The sequence below is a fragment of the Saccopteryx leptura genome, chromosome 2 (genome assembly GCF_036850995.1).
Source record: "Saccopteryx leptura isolate mSacLep1 chromosome 2, mSacLep1_pri_phased_curated, whole genome shotgun sequence".
Lineage (NCBI taxonomy): Eukaryota > Metazoa > Chordata > Mammalia > Chiroptera > Emballonuridae > Saccopteryx > Saccopteryx leptura.
Window position 1 is genome coordinate 35,914,035 of NC_089504.1, and position 18,553 is coordinate 35,932,587.

Sequence of the window (18,553 nt, forward strand, 5' to 3'; positions counted from 1 at the left end):
AGTTATCTACACTGGAGTTTGGTATGCTTTGTAATGTGGGGAGAAAATATCACTTATCCCTTTTTTTTTTTCATTTATCCCTTTCTCAGTACTAAATAGAGTTCTTTTTTTCCCCAAATATTTTATGTATTTATTGTAGAAAGGAGAGAGAGAGAAAGGGGGGAGGAGCAGGAAGCATCAACTCCCATATGTGCCTTGACCAGGGTTTTGAACCAGCGTCCTCAGCATTCCAGGTCAATGTAAACAGAGTTCTGAGCTATCCTAGATACTTTTTACCCCTTACATAATTTTTTATTAAGAACAAAGTTCCTGCCACTTTGTCATTGATATGGCCTCTCCTAGGTAGAAAGTAAGTGCATTTTCTTTATTTATTTTTTTTGTGACAGAGACAGTGAGAGAGACAGAGAGAGGGGGAGATAGGGACAGACAGGCAGGAAGGGAAAGAGATGAGAAGCATCAATTCTTCATTGCTGCTCCTTAGTTGTTCATTGATTGCTTTCTCATATGTGCAGAGTGAGTGACTCCTTGCTCAAGCCAGCAACCTTGGGCTCAAGCCAGTGACCTTTGGGCTCAAACCAGTGACCATGGGGTCATGTCTATGATCCCATGCTCAAGCCAGCGATCTCGGGGTTTTGAACCTGGGTCCTCTGAGTCCCAGTCCGATGTTCTATCCACTGCGCCACCGCCTGGTCAGGCTGCATTTTCTTCATTATATGAACATGGGACATGAAAGCAGAATTATTAAGTCCCCTGCCCTCAAGATTGCCCAGTGAGGGAGAAGCAGAGCCCCAACAAGAAACCCGTTGGGTCTCTTTTGTCTGGGACATTTCAGCCTGGGGTAGGGCCTTTGAGCTGCTCCCCACGGCCCCCACGTTAACGAAAACTCTGTGAACTCATCCAGCTGGCCTGTCTCCCTGAGCCGTTCAGACTCCAGGAGCCAGGCTGAACCTTCTCCTGTGTCCTAAACCTGGCTGGATGTTTCCTACCCCGGGGCTTTGCTGCCACTCTTCCTCTGCCTGCATCCTCCTTTCCTCCATTCTCAGGCCCCATTCTTACCCATAGCTCAGAGTCCAACTCTGATGCCAACTCTTCCATGAAGAGTTGCGTAAACCTAAGTGGCTAAAAACCCAGTCTTTAGGGTCGGGCCTGACTTCAGGAGGGGGCCGCTGCTCTCTAGCAGAATGAGTTGGGATAAGTCATTTGTCACATAAGTTCCCTCAGGCTGTTTCTTCATCTGTAACATGAAGACAATAATACTTTAAATAAGTGCTTCTCAACATACAGGACAATGAGTTCCCTGGTTATCTTATTGAAATGCCAATTCAGGATGGTGCCCAAGAGTTGGCATTTCTAACCAACTCTCAGGTCCTGGGAACAGCATTCTGAGTCATAAGCCTTTGCAGAGATATTGAGAGAACAAAGTGAAATAAGACAGGAGTAGTATGTAATATTTTGTGCCCTTCCAATATTGTCTTGCTTACTAGCTGCTGCTATTTTTGTTGCCTCCTATTTTTATTGGCTCCTAGCTGGAGGTCACATTTTTATTCTTTAAACAAGGTCTTTCCCTCTTTTAAGGCACTAAGCACTTTTTCCTTTATACCGTGGTTTTGGATTTTTTTGTTTTTGTTTTGTTGGGGCAGGGAGCTTTTTTGATAAAGATGTCTTTGTCCCCTACCCGACTTGAGGGTGGAGTCTTTATCTGATGCCTGATTCCCTAACAGTGTTCAGCACGGCCTTGTACATAGCAAGTGTTGACTACATACTAGCATTTTATTTACTTCTTTTTTTTTTTATTCCATGGGGATCTGTGAGACAGTAGGGATTCTGTAGCGAATAGTTTGAATAGTCTCAGTTCTACTGATACTCCAGATAATGATGGTGATTATTCATTCATTCAGTAAATGTATGTGGAGCATCATCTATATACCTAGAGCCAGGCATAGTCCTAGGCATAATGCAAAGCAGTGATACAGTGTTGCTCCCGGTCAGGAGCTTACCTTATACTCAGGGGAGACAGATAATAAAGAAAGTATATTATATACATATATAAAATAATAAGCTCTTTGAGGGCAGAGAATGTGTCTACTTGGTCATAGTGGGTTTCCTCATAGTAGGTATTCAGGCAGTGTCCCCTGCCCACTCTGCATCTGAATATGCTCTCTCACTTGTCACATGTCATGTGGCACTTCCTCATGTCCAGTGGTGAGATTCAAATAATTTAACAACCAGTTCTCTGCCCTAATGACCATGTTAAGTATAAAAAAATGTATACTGAAAGGTAGTTTATTATTTCATGCATTTAATACTTAAATAAAAACAATAAAGAGGTACACAAAACTATGTTATAATAAAGAGTTTTAAAATATTAATGAAGAATATTAAATAATACCAGACAGAAAACAATAAAACTGTTATTTAAGATATTTCCATATTGCTTCTTTTTATTTATTTTTATTTTTATTTTTTTTGTATTTTTCTGAAGTTAGAAGTGGGGAGGCAGTCAGACAGACTCCCACATGTGCCTGACTGGGATCCACCCTGCATGCCCACCAGGGGGTGATGCTCGGCCCATCTGGGGCATTGCTCCGTTGTGGCTGGAGCCATTCTAGTGCCTGAGGCAGATACCATGAAGCCGTCCTCAGCACCCAGGCCAACTTTGCTCCAATGGAGCCTTGGCTGCAGGAGGGGAAGAGAGAGAGAGAGAGGAAGGAGGGGGGGAGGGGGGGAGAAGCAGATGGGCACTTCTCCCATGTGCCCTGACCGTAAATCGAACCCAGGACTTCCACACGCTGAGCCAACTGACCAGGGACCATATTGCTTCTTGATTTGCGTCCTCACTTGCAATTTTTTCACCTATGGACTGAATGAACATTACTGTGGGTGCTTAGAATACGCTGTTGTGCAGATGAACTTTAAAAAAGAATAAGGAATGTAAATTTGTGATTTCTACATTGGACGACTGCCCAGGTGCCCACCTTAGAGAGAACCCTGATTACAAGTGCCATTTTAATAACCGGTTTGCCAAACTTAACAAAAATTAGGTATCTGGTGCGAACCAGCTGAATCCCACCACTGCTCATGTCCCCTTTACTCACCTTGCACATCCACTCAAAAGCATTAGTAAGCTAGATAGTTGTCACTAGAGGTTTTATTTTTGACTTACCTACCCACCATGATGCTCGTCATACTAAATAGCTCATAGAACTTACCTTCTCAGAAGCAGTGGGAATCTAGACAGCAAAACAAAACAAAGCTTTACTTCCAGTGCCTTATGTTGACTAGACTGCTGCACAGTGTTCTAGGGGTATCTCTCAGCTTCTCCTTAGCGAGTCCTTTTCAGTTCATGTCCTTTAGATGTGAGGCTGGCAAGGACTTGGTCAGCACTTCTCTCTCCACACTCTCCAGTGATCTCATCTTATCCTGTGGCTTTAAATGTCATTCAGGTCTCTGTTTAAATGTCACTTCCTTAGAGACCTTCCATTAACAACCGTATCTAAGATAGCACACGTGCACGTGCACACAGGGACACAGGCACACACCCCTCAGCCTGCCTTATTTCTCTTCATAGCATTCATGTTATTTAAAAAATGTATTGTCTGTCTCTGAAGGCAGGGGCTTTCTCTTTTTTACTTCTTGTCAATACTTGGAACAATGCCTAGCAAAATAGTTGACAGTCAACAAATGTTTTTTGAATAAATGACTTCTATTTTCCTTTGGAAATTCTCAAAATCCTTATAAGGTGTAGTAACACAGCCATCATTAGCCTGTTTACAGGTGAGGAAATCAGCTCGGAGAGGTTACAGGGTTTGCCTCAAGTCGCCGGGCTGGGATGCAACAGAGCCTGCTGTTGACAGTCGTGTCCTGTGGGACTCACCTCCCCAGAGGGTGGCCTCTGCCTCACCCACTGTGGCTGGGGACACCAGGCGGCCCAGAGGCATGTGGGTACCTCCAGTGGGCTGTTAGGAGGTGCTACACAGAAACCTCAAGTTCTCACACTCTTAGGAACATGTAAATACGGGAACAGCTGCAGGCCTACCTCAGGACTGCTTTCTCCCATCCCAGATGCGTTCCCATGTTGTCTGTCCTGCCCTTCACAGGCGTCACACTCCAGGGTTACAGGCCCTGGGGGACATTCGTTAGTTTTAACTCCATAACTCAGATACCCCAGTGGCAAAAAGGAAGGACAAAACTTGAATACATTTTTTAAAAAGTGTTACTTGGTTATAGAAATCCCTATTGCCACGTGGATCCCCATGGACTAGTGTAAAGATAGAGTAAATAAAACCAAATGGACCAACAGGGAATGTGACATTTGAATAATAAGAAATCTTCAGCTGAGCTTAGAGGGGTCTGGACTCTATTTTTCTCATGTCAACACCGCACTGTCTTGTGGCTGACGTGTTGAAGGAGTCTAGATTATTTGTCTTTTTTTTAAAGAATATTAAGTTTTATTCTAGCAGGCAGTTAAGATACTGGTGGAGGCCCTGGCCAGTTGGCCCAGTGGATAGAGTGTCGGCCTGGTGTACAGACATCCTGGGTTCAATTCCCGGTCAGGGCACACAGGAGAAGTGACTGACCATCTGCTTCTCTTCCCCTCCCTCTCCGCCTTCTCTCCCTCTTCGCCTCTTGCAGCCCATGGCTTGGTTGGTTTGAGCATTGGCCCCAGGCACTGAGGATATCTTGTTGGTCTGAGCACATCAGCCCCAGGTGCTAAAAATAGCTCAATGGATTCAAGCATCAGCCCCAGACAGGGATTGCCAGGTGGATCCCTGTGGAGATGCATGCGGGAGTCTGTGTTACTTACTATCTCCCCTTCTCTCACTTAAAAAAAAGAAAAAGAGATACTGGTGGAACCCTTTGACCCCATCGACTTGCTTTTATCCTTCCAGTTTGAATTTTTCTCATGGCATATCCTTTCTGGGTCTCAGTGCAAACCGTCCATATTCTGGGCTGGAACTCCATAGCCTCCCAGCTCTGCGTGATCTGTAGTATCACTGTTTGCCCCATAGCAGGCGATCTATATCAGGTCTGGTGAAGTCCTGTCTTGTGCACGTGTTGCTTCCAGCCAGGAAGTGGCCCACCTGCTCTGTGCTGCTTGCTGCATCATGGCACTCTGCCTCAGTGGTTCCAGCTGCTTCAGCAGCACAGAGCTCAGGCCTGCCAGCTCAGTGAGACTGCCTCTGCTGGGGCTCCGTCTCCTTTCCCACAATAAGGAGGTGCCTCAGGGTGCAAGCTGGGGCAATCATGTACTCATCCCCTGTGTTTTCCTTCTCTCAAAGATCACAGTTCTGTGCAGCTGGCTGGTCAGTGCCTGAATGCATATATTCAGTTGCCTTCTAGTTTGTCCAGCCTTGTAATTGTTTATGGCAGAAGAATGAAGCCAGTTCCAGTTGTTCTGTCATGGCCAGAAGTGGCAGTTGAGGTTCAGTTTTGGATATGTGGCTGAGTTGTTTTGTTTTGTTTTCTTCTTTTTTTTTTTTTTTTTCTATAGCTGGAAACGGGGAGAGACAATCAGACAGACTCCCGCATGCGCCCGACCGGGATCCACCCGGCACGCCCACCAGGGGCGACGCTCTGCCCACCAGGGGGCGATGCTCTGCCCCTCCGGGGCGTCGCTCTGCGGCGACCAGAGCCACTCTAGCGCCTGGGGCAGAGCCCAAGGAGCCATCCCCAGCACCCAGGCCATCTTTGCTCCAATGGAGCCTTGGCTGCGGGAGGGGAAGAGAGAGACAGAGAGGAAGGAGGGGGTGGGGGTGGAGAAGCAAATGGGCGCTTCTCCTATGTGCCCTGGCTGGGAATCGAACCCGGGTCCCCCGCATGCCAGGCCGACGCTCTACCGCTGAGCCAACCGGCCAGGACCTGTGGCTGAGTTTTTAGTATCTGTGGACATCTGAGTAGAATAGCCCAACAAGCAGTTCTTGTGTGTTCATGTTTGGAGCCTGAAAGAGACAGTCGGGGCTAGAGGCCCAGATCTTGTAGTCACAAATTTAGTAGTAGTTGAAGCCAGGGGAATAAATGTGATCATTTATCTACAGAATGGTTAGAGAAGGGGTAAGAACATTTTTCTCTCAAAAAGCCTGAGCATACATAGCTAAAGAAGTAGGTGAGTCACAGGAGACCTCATTGTCACAGAAACCACCATAAATAAAGAGCGTTCATCTGGGGGAGTGACAGCTGTCAGGAGCCTATTCTCACTGTATTTGTAATTCTTACCAGTCCAGAGACCAGCTCTTCTCCAGTGCCCCTGAGGACTTTGTAAAGTCTCACTAGATCATTGGAGAAAAACCCACATACGCAGGCTCCAATACTCATCTAAGCCACACCTGTCTTGAGAAAGTCCAGAAGTTCTTGCAGACATGATCATACATTAGTGCTTCTAGCCTTCTTAGGGCTTAGGTAGCTGACAAGTACGATCAGCATTTTCATAAAGTTGAAAGTAAAACCAAGGCCCTGGAGAGGTTAATAATGTGATTAAGGTCAGTTGTGGAGTCTGCCCTGTTTCTAAGTGTTAGTTTCTAGTTGTCTAGAGATTGTTTAGAGTTTCAAACTTGAAAGTTGCTCCAACACAATCCCCTTATTTTCAGGTGGAGAAACTGACACTCATGAATGAGAGGGCTTTAAATAGGTATGAACAACTGAAATTCAGTGAAGCCAGCTTAAGCAAAAAGAATTTATTGTAAGAGTACAGAGATAGCTGATGGAATTCAAAGGGCGAGGATAAAGCTGGGCTTTGAGAATAGCCTGGAGCCCTCGCCTGGAGTGCTGCAGAAACTGGACAACCCTTGTCTCTCCCTTTCTCTGCTTTTTTCTATGTTTCTGATTTATTCCTCTCTCATTTTATACCAGCTTATTGTGCACCCCCATCGAGAAAATGTTTACCAGCAACTGAGTTTATAGCCTAGAAAAGAAGCAATTCATTCCACTCTAATCAAGAAAGAAGCAACCTGGTTCTAGAATGGCAGCTCCTGCTTCCCTGGAGAAAGTCTTCGTGGCCCGGTTGCAACTATCCAGAGTCCAGTCAGTTGCAGCCAAGGGGCTGGCGTGGCATTGTTGTACAGCACCTGGCTCCGTGGGTGGAAGTTGCTGGAGGAAGGGAGGATATTTCTCCAGAAAAAGGCAAGGGGACAGGTGACTGGGCAGGCAGACCCAGACCCACAGCCTCGGACCCAGCAGGAGGCTTTCCTGAGACTGCTTCATGTGAGGAAACAGTGGTAATTATTTGATCTGGTTCTGAGGAGAGACTGGCAAATGGACAGTCGCTGCCTCTGTTCTCATTCCTGTTGGTGTGAAGAAATAGCGATCCCTTCCCTGGGAGTCCAGGGCACCCAGAGCTCTGGGGCCTAACAGCCAAAGGCCGGCTACCTCAGGGTTAGTCCAGACTCATAGTTACCAGTCCCAGAAACCCAGCTCAAACCCGCTTAAGCGCAAAGGGCAGTTGGTAGAAGGCCATTGAGGCGCCTCGCAGAATTGAGGGAAGAACGGAAGGTTTCAGGGTATCTGCAGGAATCTGGACTCCGTACCACCAGGACACATAACACATGTGCTCACTCTTTCCCTCCCCTTTTTCAGTTTGTATCTTTCATGTCTCATTTCTGCTTATCTCAGGTACCACAAAGTTTCCTCTGTAAGGTGGAGAATGTGGCTGCCAGCAGTTCCTGGGGCAGACCCATCCATTGTCTGACCCAAGGGAAAAGAGAGTCTTCTCTGCTGACTCCAGGGAGAAAAGTCCTGGAGAAATACTCTGATTGCAGGGACAGAGTGCTGTGATTGGCTAGGCTCTGCTCACTTGCTCACGCCTAGGGTCAAGAGAAGGCAGCGGGGGGATAGTTTATAAGAGGGGACTGGAAGCAGGGTCAACAAAAACCTGTTTTGTTCTGTTTGTCTCCCAGGTGAGCATGGAGATGGGCGGGCTCCCCCTGGAGCTCTGGCGCATGATCTTAGCCTACCTGCGTCTTCCTGACCTGGGCCGCTGCTGCCTGGTGTGCAGGGCCTGGCGCGAACTGATCCTCAGTCTCGATAGCACCCGCTGGCGGCAGCTGTGCCTGGGCTGCTCCGAGTGCCGCCACCCCAACTGGCCCAACCAGCCTGACGTGGAGCCCGAGTCTTGGAGGGAGGCCCTCAAGCAGCATTACCTTGCCTCCAAGACATGGACCAAGAATGCCCTGGACTTGGAGTCCTCTGTGTGCTTTTCTCTGTTTCGCCGGAGGAGGGAACGCCGTACCCTGAGTGTCGGGCCGGGCCTTGAGTTTGACAGCCTGGGCAGTGCCTTGGCCATGGCCAGCCTGTACGACCGAATTGTGCTGTTCCCAGGGGTGCACGAAGAGCAAGGGGAAATCATCCTGAAGGTGCCCGTGGAGATTGTAGGCCACGGGACGTTGGGCGAGGTGGCCCTGCTGGCCAGCATTGACCAGCACTGCTCAACCACACGCCTGTGCAACCTCGTCTGCATGCCGGCCTGGTTCTCGCCCTTCGTGTTCAAGGTGGGTCCCCACGCCGGACGGATGGCCTCTCCAGCCCTGAGCCCAGGCCTTGGCCTCTTCTCACTGAGTTTGTAACCCCTTCTTTTGTTGGAATGGAGAGTTTGATCATTATTTCTCTAACACTCCCCTGAGTTCTGTAGCAGTTGAGACATACACATAGGGATCAGCAGAAATTATCATTCTGCTTTATTCCTGGCAAAGCTGTATTAAGAAATGAGCCTTGGACCTGAGGCCAAAATCACTTTGTCCTTCTTCCCTTCCAATCTGGGTCAACTGGAGCCACAGGTGGAGCCACTGGGTAGGAAACCCAGGTTCCTGGGGCATGCCGCGTGGTGACAGAAAGCAGAGAACACTGTATGGCAGCGTGCCCAGAGAGGGAGCCAAAGAGAGGGGAGGCCAAGGATCGCAGTGCTTCCGCCTCACCCCGTGGAGGGTCGGGGAAGATCAGGGCTTACCAAGGGTGACTGGAGCTCTCTCCAGTCAGAGGGTCAGGAAATACCAGTCCGAACACATTCCTTCTAGGAACACAGCACAAGTTGTGTTCCAAGCAAGGCGTGTACTGAGGTGTTGGCGGCTCCTGGCAGAGCAGTCCACCGCTTTTACATCACCTAGAAACTAATTGCAATGCCTGGATTATGTACCTAGTCAATAAAAATCATATTGCCACTTTACCACCAATAACAACTAAATTGTCTCTCAGGATTGTAATGATATCACACCAGCAGTCATTTACGACGCAGTTACTGTGTGCCAGGCATATATTTTACAGCCACTATTAAGATGTCATCTGGTTTATAGATGAGCAAACAGACGCTCAACAACATTCAGTGACAAATCCAGGTCTCAGACTTAGTAAGGGATAGAGTTAGGATCCAGGGTCTCTGTTCATAATCAAGGTGACCCTCCATCTGTGGCCTCATTTGGTCCCCACACAGACAGCTGTAGTAGGAAGAGTAGATGTATCCCTGTTTGCAGGTGAGGGGAACCAAAGCCCAGAGATGCTCAGCCACTCCCTCGAGTGGCTCATTAGTGAGGGGAACTCAAATGCAGGCCTTCTGATTCTGGGCACTTTGGGAATTATATTATGCTGAATTCCCTCCTTTTTAGTCCTAGAGTGTTTCCGAAGGACTGATGAACTCTTCTTGTGCTGCTCTGCAGACCACGAAGGGTTGGTTTCCACACTGTTCACATCTCATACATTTATCCTTGGAGTACTATGTTCATTTTAACCTCCACTTCCCCCTGAGAAGTGTAGCCGTGGATCAAGCAGGGATGGAACCTGGCCTTAGACTTTTTTGTAGCCCGGCCCACCGTCTGGCTTGGTGCTTAGCATCTGTTAGTGCTTAGTCCCTGATTGTCTTTCCACTAAAACCGGAGCTAGGGGCCAGGATAACCTTGCCTGAAAAATGCACGGGCCAGGGTGATTTCACAGTTCTCAGTGACTTCTAAGGAGAACCCAGCAATGACTCTGCATCTCTAGAGAGCTGGTGTTTACAGAGAAGCCCAGTAAGAGGAAATGGACTTAATCAAACACAGCAAGAGGAAATTATACTGCTCACAAAAATTAGGGGGTATTTCAAAATGAATATGAAGCTATAAAATATCCCCTAATTTTTGTGTGTGTGTGTGTGTGTGTGTATTTTTCTGAAGCTGGAAACGGGGAGAGACAGTCAGACAGACTCCCGCATGCGCCCGACCGGGATCCACCCGGCACGCCCACCAGGGGGCGACGCTCTGCCCCTCTGGGGCGTCACTCTGCTGCGACCAGAGCCACTCTAGTGCCTGGGGCAGAGGCCAAGGAGCCATCCCCAGCGCCCGGGCCATCTTTGCTCCAATGGAGCCTTGGCTGCGGGAGGGGAAGAGAGAGACAGAGAGGAAGGAGAGGGGGAGGGGTGGAGAGGCAGATGGGCGCCTCTCCTGTGTGCCCTGGCCGGGAATTGAACCCGGGACCTCTGCACACCAGGCCGACGCTCTACCACTGAGCCAACCAGCCAGGGCCTCCCCTAATTTTTGTGAGCAGTACAGGTCAGGCATAGGGAAGAACTGAGAGGTTAAGGTGAATTAAATTCTAGAACAAGCTCTCAAGGGAGGTCACTGCTAGATAAGAATTGTTCAAGGGGTGGATCTGTCTGGATCACTCTATGAGATCACAAAACACTCCCTCATTTATGGTTCATGTCCGTCTGATGGAATTTGGTGCAAAATCCAGAAACGGTTCTTTTTCAGGAATTAGAGCAGCCATGCCTCTCAGTCAGGCCCAGAGCTGAGGCGCTTAGGTGGGTTGTGCTGTGGGGTCTATTTTGCACTTCCCTGCCCTACCCCAAGGGACCCTCTGCTCTTTGCAGACCTGACCTCAGATAATAATAGCTAACTTTGTGCCTGGCTCTGTGCCTTGTGCTTTGTTAACTAGTAAGCCCCGTGTTGCAGACAAACTGCAGCTCAGAGAGGTGACGTCATTTGTCCAAGGTAACACACTTGAAAGAAGCAGAGCTGGGACTGTCCTGTGCAGCACTTGAGTCTGTGCTCTTGCCCACAGCTCACCGTTGTCCAGCGATGGCAGCAGACCCCCCCACCCCCGCAGGACCTGCTGTCTCTTGCTGTGTCTGACATGTGTCAGTTGCCATACAGACTGGACTCTTTCCCGGCACCTGTGGCTGACCCTTCCCACGGCCTGCCTCCACCCGGGCAGGGCTCAGGCCCTCTTGGCCTGCCCTGTCCCTGTCATCCCTCAGGCTGGCTCTGACCTGAGTCTGGACACCAAGCTGGGTGCTCTGTGGTTGGTGCTGGGCAGCAGGCTGGGGGGTGGGCACACACTTGCAGGGCTGAGAGCAGGTACGAACAAAGGGGAAGAATTTGAAAAGGTAAGACCTAGAGAAATGCCATGATTTGACATATTCTTTATAGAACCCAGACCTCGAGTTGGGATTCCCTCAGCCTCCGAGGTCTTGGTAAAGTTGGGCTCACCTCCCAGCCACTTCCTGTGCTGGTACAGATTCAGACATCTCTCTTCATCCGAGCGACTCTTCTGGCTCAGCTCCAGAGTTAACATGTGTCCATTCCGTTTCATCTGGTATCCCCCGCCCCCCGCTCCTTCAGCTTCTCCTTCCCCACTTTCTTCCCCCAGTTTCATCCTCACTAGCCATTTCTTTTTTTTTTTTTTTTTTACAGAGGCAGAGATAGACAGGGACAGACAGACAGGAACGGAGAGAGATGAGAAGCATCAATCATTAGTTTTTTGTTGCGCGTTGCGACTTCTTAGTTGTTCATTGATTGCTTTCTCATACGTTCCTTGACCGCGGGCCTTCAGCAGACCGAGTAACCCCTTGCTGGAGCCAGCGACCTTGGGTCCAAGCTGGTGAGCTTTTTGCTCAAGCCAGATGAGCCTGCACTCAAGCTGGTGACCTCGGGGTCTAGAACTCGGGGTCTAGAACCTGGGTCCTTCCACATCCCAGTCCGACGCTCTATCCACTGTGCCACTGCCTGGTCAGGTCTCACTAGCCATTTCTTGAGTATTAGGAGACTTTACTTGAGATCTGTGGTTTGTAGGAAGGGCACTGCTACAGAATGGACACTTCTACCATTGTCCTTTTCCACTCTTGTTCCCATCTCTTTAGGATTGGAAGGAGGGAAGGGCAGGCACCTCTCTTGTTCCTCCAATGTGGAGCAGCTCCCAGGTTCCTCTTGCGACAGCTGACACATGCCCTAGTGGGGAAGGGGACATGATCAGGAGGACAAATGGCTCTCTGTGCTCTGCCCTCCTTAAAATCTAGGAGAGTACTGACTAGCTAAACAGCTCTATCCCTGTTGTCTTCACTTTCTCTTTTTCATTCCTCAGACCACATCAGGTCATGTCCAGTTTGACAACTGCAACTTTGAAAATGGGCACATCCAGGTCCATGGCCCAGGCACCTGCCAAGTGAAGTTTTGCACCTTCAAAAACACTCATGTCTTCTTGCACAATGTGCCCCTGTGTGTCCTGGAAAACTGTGAATTTCTGGGCAGCGAAAACAACTCTGTGACTGTTGAGGGCCACCCATCTGCAGACAAGAACTGGGCCTACAAGTACCTCCTAGGGCTTATTAAGTCCTCTCCCAGTGTGCTCCCCACAGAGGACTCTGACTCTTTAATGTCCCTGGACCTGGAGAACAGGGACCAGGCCTGGAGCCCAAGGACCTGTGACATTGTCATTGAGGGCAGCCAGAGCCCTACCAGCCCAGCCTCTAGCTCCCCAAAGCCAGGCTCCAAGGCTAGCTCACAGGAGGCGGAGGTGGGCAGTGATGGAGAAAGGGTCGCCCAGACCCCAGAGAGCAGCGATGGAGGTCTGAGTCCCAGCGGTGAAGATGAGGATGAGGACCAGCTCACATATAGACTGTCATACCGGGTGCAGGGCCCGCGCCCTGTCCTGGGGGGCTCCTTTCTGGGCCCACCTCTGCCAGGAGCATCCATTCAGCTACCTAGCTGCCTAGTGCTGAACTCACTGCAGCAGGAGCTGCAGAAGGACAAGGAGGCCATGGCATTGGCCAGCTCCGTGCAGGGCTGCCTCATCCGCAAGTGCCTCTTCCGGGACGGGAAGGGAGGTGTCTTCGTTTGCTCCTACGGCCGAGCCAAGATGGAGGGAAACGTCTTCCGGAACCTGACTTACGCAGTGCGGTGTATACACAATAGCAAGGTGCTGTCATAAGGCTTACACTCAGAGCCACGAGGCCTCACTGAGCCACCAGGAACATGACTTTTTTGTTGTTGATTATAGAAAGAGAGGGAGGGACGGAGGAAGGGAGAAAGAGAAACATCAATCTTTTTTCTGTATGTACACTGACCGGGGATTGAACCCACAACCTTTGCATATCGGGACAATGCTCTAACCAATGAAGCTGTCTCACCAGGGCGGAAACATGATTTTTGATAGACGAGAAGCCCCGTTTGTCGTGGCTGTGAAAATCCTCAGTGTACTTCAGGCTTCTTGTTCCTAGCATTCCCTTGTGCTGGCTTGCCAGGGGGCTTCTCTCCTCCGGCGGTCTTCCCGCTGCTCCTGCTCCTCGGGGGGTCTCTCTCCATGCTGCCGGCCCTCCGTTCCCGGCTCTATGCTGGCCAGCCTGGGTGGCACGGTGGTAGGGTCTCTCTTGTGTCCTGATTCATCATTGGTCTTAGGTAGCTGTTGTGTCCGGGGGACAGGAACCTCGGGAGCAGGTCCTTCTCAGTGGTCCTGCCTCACCCCAGCACTAGGGGGGGTTCTAATGATCTGGGCTCAAGACCATTTCCACCCACCTCCCATAGCGGTAAAGGTTTTTTGTTTTCTCCCTGTTCCCTTCCTGGAGAATGGCAGGCTTGTCCTATGGGAAAGTTAGGAGAGAAAAATCTAGAAGGAGCTTACTGCTTTTCCCACGGTGGCTGCTGTCCTTCCCCCCGCAAACTTCCACCATGAGAGCAACTGTCCCCATCTCTTGTCCTGCCTCCGGTCTTTCTCCCGGAGCTCCTAGTGAGGTCCATGGAGAGGTGAATGGTGTAGCTACACTCGGTGTCTCTACTCACACTAGTTCACACGTGGCCTTTAACAAAACATTACAGCTTCTAACTGAACTCTTCCGAGCTTATACAGCATCTGTTCAGACGAGCAGGTACACACACCTCCTCTCCTTGGAAGCTCCTGTTTCCTTAGGTTTCAGGCCAGTTGGTTGTCCTGCAACCTCAGCTCTCTGATGGGTTCAAGGAAGGTTATGGTTTTGTATATTCTCTATTTCTTGTAAGTGTGGGAGCAATGCTCTTTCCAACTTTCTCCATCCTAAGTAGAAGCCGAAAGCTTCTCCTTGAAATTTTATACTACCATTCTACTTTACTGCTCTTGGATTTTTATCTTAATGTATACTTTTATGGTTAATACACAGTTGTTTAAAACTGTAAATATGCAACTTCCCTAGCCTCCATGTTTCTTTCCTCGGGGCCAGGGAACCTTGCCGGGCAGGGTGTGCGCTCTGTACTCAATAAAGCTGTTTATTATTTCACAAAAAAATAAAAAAATAAAACTGTAAATATGTTCTAGATTTTTAGTTATGAAATATAAAAACAAAAGTGTAAGTGATAATACATCCCTTTAATAAGCTGTGTGGCAAGTTATGTCACCTTGCTTAAAGGAGGCTTCCTGCCCTGGCCGGATAGCTCAGGTGGTTAGAGCATCATCACAATACATTGGTTATGGGTTTGATCCCCAGTCAGATCACATACAGGAAGAGATGGATGTTTCTGTCTGTCTTTCTATAATCAATAAATTTTTTAAAAAATAGAGGAGGCTTCCTTCTGCCAGTTGTCCCTTGGTTGGGAGTGTCAGTGGTTTTTCTAGCCCAGGATAATACACAAGTAAGGATTCAGAATGGGCAGGGAGAGGCCTTTGTCATAGGAAGTGAAAGGGAAGACAGGAGAGAGCCGGCTGGCAGTGCTTTCTCAGGCAGGGAGTGTCTGCGAAGGTGGGTGTGGAAGTGGTACGTCTGGAACTTGATTCCATCCAGAGTAGCTGTGCCCTTGGACCTCAGGGAGAATTTTCCTGTCACCCCAGTGCATATCGAGTTTGAAGACCACTGAACCCCAACTTCTCTAAAGGTCCTTTTCATCCGATCATCCAGTTATTCTGCTCAGAAGTTGTGACTATGGAGCAGAGGACCAAGCTTCGACCCAGGTTGTATTGAAGAACTGGTGTGAGGATGGTGAAGGAGGCAGAGCCAGGAAGGGCCCACGGCTGGCTCAGCCCCTGTGAGTGCAAGTTGGAGGGTGGCCAGCGTGCGACACCGAGGCACACCTGTGGGTCGAACCGCACAGACCAGACACTAAGGACAAGACTCAGGTGTTACTCAAGTGATTTTTTGAAAAATCTTGGTGACGGAAAAACAAATGGCTCTCTCTCCTCTGCTTAGATCGTCATGCTCAGGAATGACATTCACCGCTGCAGGGCAGCCGGCATCTTTCTTCGCTTGGAGGGTGGAGGCTTGATTGCTGGCAACAACATCTACCACAACGCGGAGGCTGGCGTGGACATCCGGAAGAAGTCCAACCCGCTCATTCTGGTACTTGTCTGTGTCACGCCCTTTTCAGGATGGCTCTTTTCTGAGGATGTTTAAGTCAATGTTGCCATCTTGAATTTATATTGCTTTCTGTTTGCAAGGGGTTCCTGCCCTTTCTTCTGCAGTCTCCCTGTCAGTAAGAAAGAGGACCAATCACAGGGAAACTTCACAGGGCCCCGATATGCTTGGTTGGCTTTGACTTTGGTAAGAATTAAGATAATGATGTCTGCCCTAAAAGACAAATGGATCAGAAACAAAACACCGAGTTAGTTCATTCTTTACTATGAAAAGGATATTTAGTTCTGAAGATCATTTGTGTCATGGATATTGTGAATTTGATTTTACACCAGTGGGAAAGCCACTTAAAATCCTAGCCTGTGACACAGTGACATGAGCGACCAGCCCCTTTTCTGCCTTGGCCTTCCCCAAGAGACAGGTTTTCGAGAAATTGGGAAATGTAACGGACTTTTTATGGACTTGGAAAAATAATATCCACCCTTATATGTAGTGCTTATCATATGCCAGATTATTCTAAGAACTTTGTATATATTTACTTAATTATAACTTAATCCTTACACTACCCTATGGGGTAGAATTATTATCCCATTTTATAGATGAGACATTGAGGCACAAAGAAACCAGTGACCTTGCCCCAAATTACATAACCAGCGACAGAGCTGGCATTTGAATCTGGGCAGTCTGACTCAGGTTGATGTTCTTAACCCATTATATCTACACTGCCCTCGCAAATGCCCAGAAAGGAAAGTCCTAACTATATTTAAAAAGATATGCCTACCCAATGTTCTTTTTTAGCCTCTTCCTCTCAGTGTGTTTTTGCCACGCAGCTGGTGTTTGACACATGGTCACAGCTTAGGAAATTATTGGCACTGTTGCTGGAGAGATGAGTTTGCCTTCCCAGGGGTGGAGGAGGCAGGTGGAGGTGGGATGGAGGTGTTGCATCTCAGTCCTGGCTTTGTGCAAAGGGGTGGATGGAAATGTCATTGCCTATACCTCTCTCAAAGCCTTTCAGGCCTGTGAGGGACTTCTGTTAGGCCATGGTTGCCCTAGTGAGTTGGCCAAATCTGTCAAGAAAATCTTGGAAGTTAGTAAGAATAGGACAGTCTGCAGCATGGAACACTTTGCGGCAAACTAGAATTATTCTGTGAAATAGTTTTGGAAGAGAAATAGCTAACTTTCTGGTTTGAGTATGGGATTATATGCAGGGCTATAAATGAACAATTAGAGTAAAACAATTTTATAATTTATTATAATCTAAAAATGTACAAAAGCAACTGACTGACTTGGAAACAGAAAAAATTGGGTGTCAAGTCTGGCTCATCCACAAGGCCCTGGCTGGTTACCTCAGTGGTAGAGCATTGGCCCAGTGTATGGAAGTCCTGGGTTCGATTCCCAGCCAGGGCACACAGGAAAAGTGCCCATCTACTACTTCTCCACTCTTCTTTCTCTCCTTTCTCTCTCTCTTCCCTTCCCACAGCCAAGGCTCCATTGGAGCAAAGTTGGCCTGGGCGCTGAGGATGGCTCCATGGCCTCCGCCTCAGGCCCTAGAATGGCTCTGGTTGCAATGGAGCAACTCCCCAGAGGGGCTGAGCATCGCCCCCTTGTGGGCTTGCCGGGTGGATCCCAGTCAGGTACATGCAGGAGTCTGTGTCTCGGCCTCCTCGCCTCTCACTTCAGAAAAATACAAAAAAAAAAAATTCTCGCTCTGCCACAAATACATGACCTTGGGCCTGTTTCCCTTTTGTATGGAGGTAGAATGAGTATCTCCAAGGATCCTTATAGCTCATACACCTGTGACCTCATGGCCATGGGACAGCTAAGCTCTCAGAACCATACATTTCCACAGCCCTGCCCCCGAATAAGAAGTGAGCACTAGAAGCCAAACAGCTCACCCTTCCCTGGATGTGGCCCTTTGGGACTACACTTAGCCAGCGTTCTTGTGCACTGGGGTACTGCTTTTCCCGGAAAGGTAGGCTCCCCTGACCCCGGGTGGTGTGGCGTAGCCAGGTGATTGTGTGTTTGGGGTCTCTTTGGAGGCTCAGAAGTTTCCAGTAGCATGCCTTGCTGATGAAGAGCAGGAGCCCTCGGCAGTCAGGGCCCGCCTCACTGCATCCCACGAGGCGGGGCAGCGAGACCTACCTTCAGTTCTCCCGGCAGGTCGCTGTGTGCGCACCCGTGCAGGGCAGCAGTGGGGTCCAGCACGGGGTGGTATGCTCTGGGTCTCCCAGGGACGTTGTTTTCTGCACTCTCTTCATCCTGGCACTGCTGGGGGGCAGCGGTTGAGCCCCCTTGCTTCTTACTGGCGAGTCTGATCCGTCTTCTGTGGTGTCTTCTGTTCACTTGCAGTGTAACCAGATCCACCATGGCCTTCGCTCTGGCATCGTTGTCCTTGGCAATGGGAAAGGCATCATCCGGAACAATCAAATCTTTTCAAATAAGGAGGCTGGCATTTATATCTTGTATCATGGAAATCCTATTGTGAGGTATGCACTACTGTCCCCAGATCGTCCTGCTCACTTCTGTCTTTCCTCTCTCATCTCGGTTTTCCTGCTTCCTGTCTTTCCTCCATTTGAAATCATTTTTGTTTGCTAAAACAACTAACTGTACAGATGCAAGCAAAGAAGAGTCCATACCTGTAACCCCACAGTATCACAACCACTTTTGTGTTTCTGTGTCCTGTTCCAGTTAACTGTGTGGCCTCTCAGTTCAGCAGATATTCCTGAGCACTTCTGATAACGATAACAAAGGTAAACAAGCAACAAACTCTGCCTCCCTAGGAGCTTGCTCTAGTCTGGAAGACATATGTGCCCAGAAAAGGTCTCAAGTCCAGTCAGTTGATAGTGGCCACCGAGGCTGCTGTGTTAAGATCCAGAGGCTACATCCGGTCTCGGCATGAAAGCATGCTGGGATCGGTCCGTGGTGGGAGCTGTAGGTGGAGGGGCAGTGGCAGCTGGGACCAAGGATCTGCTCTCCCAGCTGTCAATGGGGCACACGTGATAAATGCTC

At 49.0% G+C, this 18,553-nt stretch overlaps 1 protein-coding gene across 2 annotated transcripts in view; it reads left to right on the forward strand.

Annotated features, from left to right (window-relative positions):
• The window catches only part of FBXO10 (F-box protein 10), a 50,889-nt gene that overhangs the window by 11,529 nt on the left and 20,807 nt on the right, over positions 1 to 18,553 (forward strand). For both annotated transcript variants that reach the window (XM_066367638.1, XM_066367639.1), the window contains exons 2-5: positions 7,890 to 8,480; positions 12,316 to 13,149; positions 15,383 to 15,532; positions 17,894 to 18,030. In XM_066367638.1, coding sequence (XP_066223735.1) covers positions 7,896 to 8,480; positions 12,316 to 13,149; positions 15,383 to 15,532; positions 17,894 to 18,030 — 1,706 coding nt within the window. In that variant the 5' untranslated portion in view covers positions 7,890 to 7,895. The remainder of the gene's footprint in view (positions 1 to 7,889; positions 8,481 to 12,315; positions 13,150 to 15,382; positions 15,533 to 17,893; positions 18,031 to 18,553) is intronic.